Below are 3,355 nucleotides of genomic sequence, written 5' to 3' on the forward strand. Positions count from 1 at the left end.
CAGGGAGAAAGGGACAGAGTTCTGTGGGGGAGAAACGGAAGAGGTTCCAAGGAGAAAGGGGTGGGGTTTGCTGGGGGGGACAAAGGGACAGGGTTGGGGGGGTGGGAGAAAGGGGGGGGGTTTGTGGGGGGCAGAGAGGGACAGGATTCGGGGGGGAGAAAGGAACAGGGTTCTGGGGGAGAAACAGAAGGGGTTCCAGGGAGAAAGGGGTGGGATTTGCAGGGGTGGGGTGAAAGGGACAGGATTCCTGGGAGAAAGGGAGGGGCTCAGGGGAGAACCACAGGTTTTCCACTCCTAGCTCCTCTTTGAGGGGACCCATACCTGACTTCACAGGAGACGGCTCCCTTGTCCACAGGGAGTGCTCTGGGGGGCCAAAAACGCCCTGCAGAGCTCAGCCCAGTGGGTGGCAGACACTCACCACTGTCACAGTGATGGTGGCTGGCATGTCCCCAGCCAGGCACAGTACTAAGGGCCTTCTGGGAATTTGCTTTTTCACCAGGAGGGAAACTACCACTATTTCCTTTATTCAGAGCTTTAGTGTCCACAGGTGGTGGGGCTGTCTGCACCTCCCAGGTGGGATCGGACTCTGCGAGGCGGGCTAGAAAGCCTGTGGTCTGTCCACAAAGTGACCCAGAGAGCTATCGGGACCACTGAGCATGTGTCCCTCCCTGTGGCTCCCTGGTCCTCCAGCCACGGTGCTGTCAGCCTGGGCCCCCACCCAGTATCACTGATGACCACTCCAATCTCACCCCTTTCCCTGCCAGGCTTCCCAGTGCCTCCCAGGCACTCACTTGATGGAAGCCTGAGAGCTGTTCATGACCACCCGGAGGTTCTGCAAGGCCACATCGGCGTTCTGCTTCACCACAGTCAGGCTGGCACCCTGGCCGCACCGCAGGGCTTCATTCTCTCGCTGGAAGTTGGAGACCTGCGCCTGGGGGGATGGTTATGGCTAAGGAGAGGGCAGCTCCGAGGCAATCCAGATAAAAGTCACCACCCAGCAAGGCGAGGACTTACCCATGAGGGCCTGGCACTCAGGACGGGTGCTCTGGCCTAACTGGGGGCTTGCCTCTGGGACTGGGGGCTTAACGGCTTCCCCTTCACTCCAGTATATGCCTAGCACCTAGCTCTATGGAAACAGGGACTCCTACAAGTGGATGCCCTGTGCCAAACCCCAAAGGCCCAACAGAACTCCAGGGCCTCCCTCTGTTTCAGGCCCCAACAGGAAGCAAGTGCTGTCCCCATTTGAAGTCCTTTCTCTGCTTGGGCCCAGGGGAAACCCCAGCAGAGTCTTTAATCTCTGTCTTCCTGAATTCATTATCTACGTGACTCCACAGATCAAAGGAAAACACTGAAGTCCTTTCTTTAATTACCTGGAGCAAACTGATTCTATGTGATTCCACAAATCAAAGAAAAACACTGAAGTCCTTCCTTCAATTACCTGGAGCAAACTGATTTCCTGTTTCAGTTTCACGACGTGGTTTTCTGCCTTTACAGCCCGTTTCTGTTACCCCCAAAAAAAACCACAAAAAGCATCACTGATGTCCTCACATTAATACCGGACACGGGCCTCAACGCAGGGAGGTCACCCAACCTGGCTGTGGCCCTTCACAGCCCCGTGCCCCACCCAGTCCCGCCTCCACTCTCAGACCACCCATGGGAAGGGCTCACCGTGCGGCGTTTGTGCTCTGGCCCCCTACTCCCCATGGATGGCCTCACAGGCCAGCTATGCCCAGGCACAGGGAGACAGCGATGTCAAGGGACACCGGTCTCAGAGAGCCACATGGCCCCGCTCTACCCAAGGGCAGGCTGTAGCAGCTGAGGACAGCAGCACTTTCTCAGGAGCGCTCCTGCCCCACCCAGCTCATCCGATTCAGAGAAAGAAACCCATACGGTCATCAGCTCCAGGTTCTGCTCCACTTGCTGAACCACCGACTCCAAGTCGTGGTAGTCTCTTTCCTCCTTGATCATTTTTGCTTCTAATTTCCGCTCAAGTGTCCTCACCCTTGTTAAAGAAAAACCCGAGTTGTTAATTTCTGTGGCTACTTTTAAAAGGACTACAAAAAGATACCTCATTAGCCAGATAAAACCCACTAAGAGCCTGTGATGGAACAGGCCTCAAGCATAGTGGGGAGGCAGCAGCAGCCTCAGGTCTAGACCTGCAGCGGGCGACCAGGCAGGCGTGCAGGGAAGGGCTCTCACAGCACTGCTGCTCCAACAAGGAATTTGGTGGCTTTTTGTCTAAAGTTTAAAATAAACCTTCGCCAGAGGCCGTGGCTCATGCCTATAATCCCAACGCTTTAGGAGCTTGAGGCGAGAGGATTCCTTGAGCCGAGGAGTTTGAGACATGCCCGGGCAACACAGTGAGACCCTGTCTCTACAAAAATAAAATTTAAAAATTAGCCAGGTGGGGTGGCAAACGCCTGTAGTCCCAGCTACTCAAGAGGCTGAGATGGGAGGATCACTGGAGCCAAGGAGGTCAAGGCTGCAGTGAGCCGTGATTGTGCCACTGCACTCGAGCCTGGGTGACACAGCAAGACCCTGTCTCAAAATAAACTTTTATGCAGAACACAGAAATGTGTGGGATGCTCAACATTTATATACAATAAAACCCAGATCTGGTTTGACTCTGATTACTTCATTATCATTTAAAAACGGATTTCCCTCTGTGTTAGATGTTGTGGATTGCATTCCTAACTAAAAGCTTACATACATTTCTGTTTGAGCTTCAGAGAAGCTCTGAACCTCATTCAGCTTTCTTCTCAGCTTAGAATTTTCATCTTTCAGCTGTGGAGAGAGAACATCCTTATTAGAAAGTCAGCATGTCTCGCTCAAAAGGGTGTGCGCTTCTGTAGTCTGGCTCTAGAGCCTCCTGATAAGCAGAGATGGCTGGGTCAGTGCAGCGTCCACCTGCAGCGCACTACAGAGGAAGACCACGGACAGAGGCGGGCACTTTTCAAAGACCTGTGGTCACAGATGCCAGTTAATTTTACTCAGAGGCCAGAGGCAGTGGCTCACGCCTATAATCCCAGCAGTTTGGGAGGCCAACGCGGGTGGATCATTTGAGGTCGGCAGTTTGAGACCAGCCTGGCCAACATGGTGCCCTTGTCTCTACTAAAAATACAAAAATTAGCCAGGAGTGGTGGCAGGCACCTGCAGTCCCAACTACTTGGATGGCTGAAGCAGGAGAATCACTTGAACTCGGGAGGCAGAGGTTGCAGTGAGCCGAGATCGCGCCACTGCACTCCAGTGTGAGCAACACAGTGACACACTGTCTCAGGAAAAAACAAAAATTTTGTCTTTTTTTTTTTGAAACGGAGTTTCGCTTTTGTCACCTAGGCTGGAGTGCGATGGCGCG

The 3,355-nt window shown here is 53.5% G+C and overlaps 1 protein-coding gene across 2 annotated transcripts; it reads right to left on the reverse strand.

The window, feature by feature from the left end:
* Positions 1-6: 6 nt before the first annotated feature.
* LOC111553117 (endosome associated trafficking regulator 1) lies at positions 7-3,118 on the reverse strand. Of its 2 annotated transcripts, XM_026450290.1 has the most exons (4): positions 2,711-3,118; positions 1,891-2,002; positions 1,439-1,501; positions 7-931 (listed from the first exon to the last, which is right to left on the reverse strand). In XM_026450290.1, coding segments are annotated over exons 1-4 (321 nt in total). In that variant the 5' UTR covers positions 2,713-3,118; the 3' UTR covers positions 7-787. The 2 variants fall into 2 exon arrangements, with proteins under 2 accessions (XP_026306075.1, XP_026306074.1); XM_026450289.1 differs by having other exon boundaries at positions 1,891-3,118.
* Between the last annotated feature and the right edge of the window lie 237 nt (positions 3,119-3,355).

The sequence above is a fragment of the Piliocolobus tephrosceles genome, unplaced genomic scaffold (assembly GCF_002776525.5).
Source record: "Piliocolobus tephrosceles isolate RC106 unplaced genomic scaffold, ASM277652v3 unscaffolded_16816, whole genome shotgun sequence".
NCBI lineage: Eukaryota > Metazoa > Chordata > Mammalia > Primates > Cercopithecidae > Piliocolobus > Piliocolobus tephrosceles.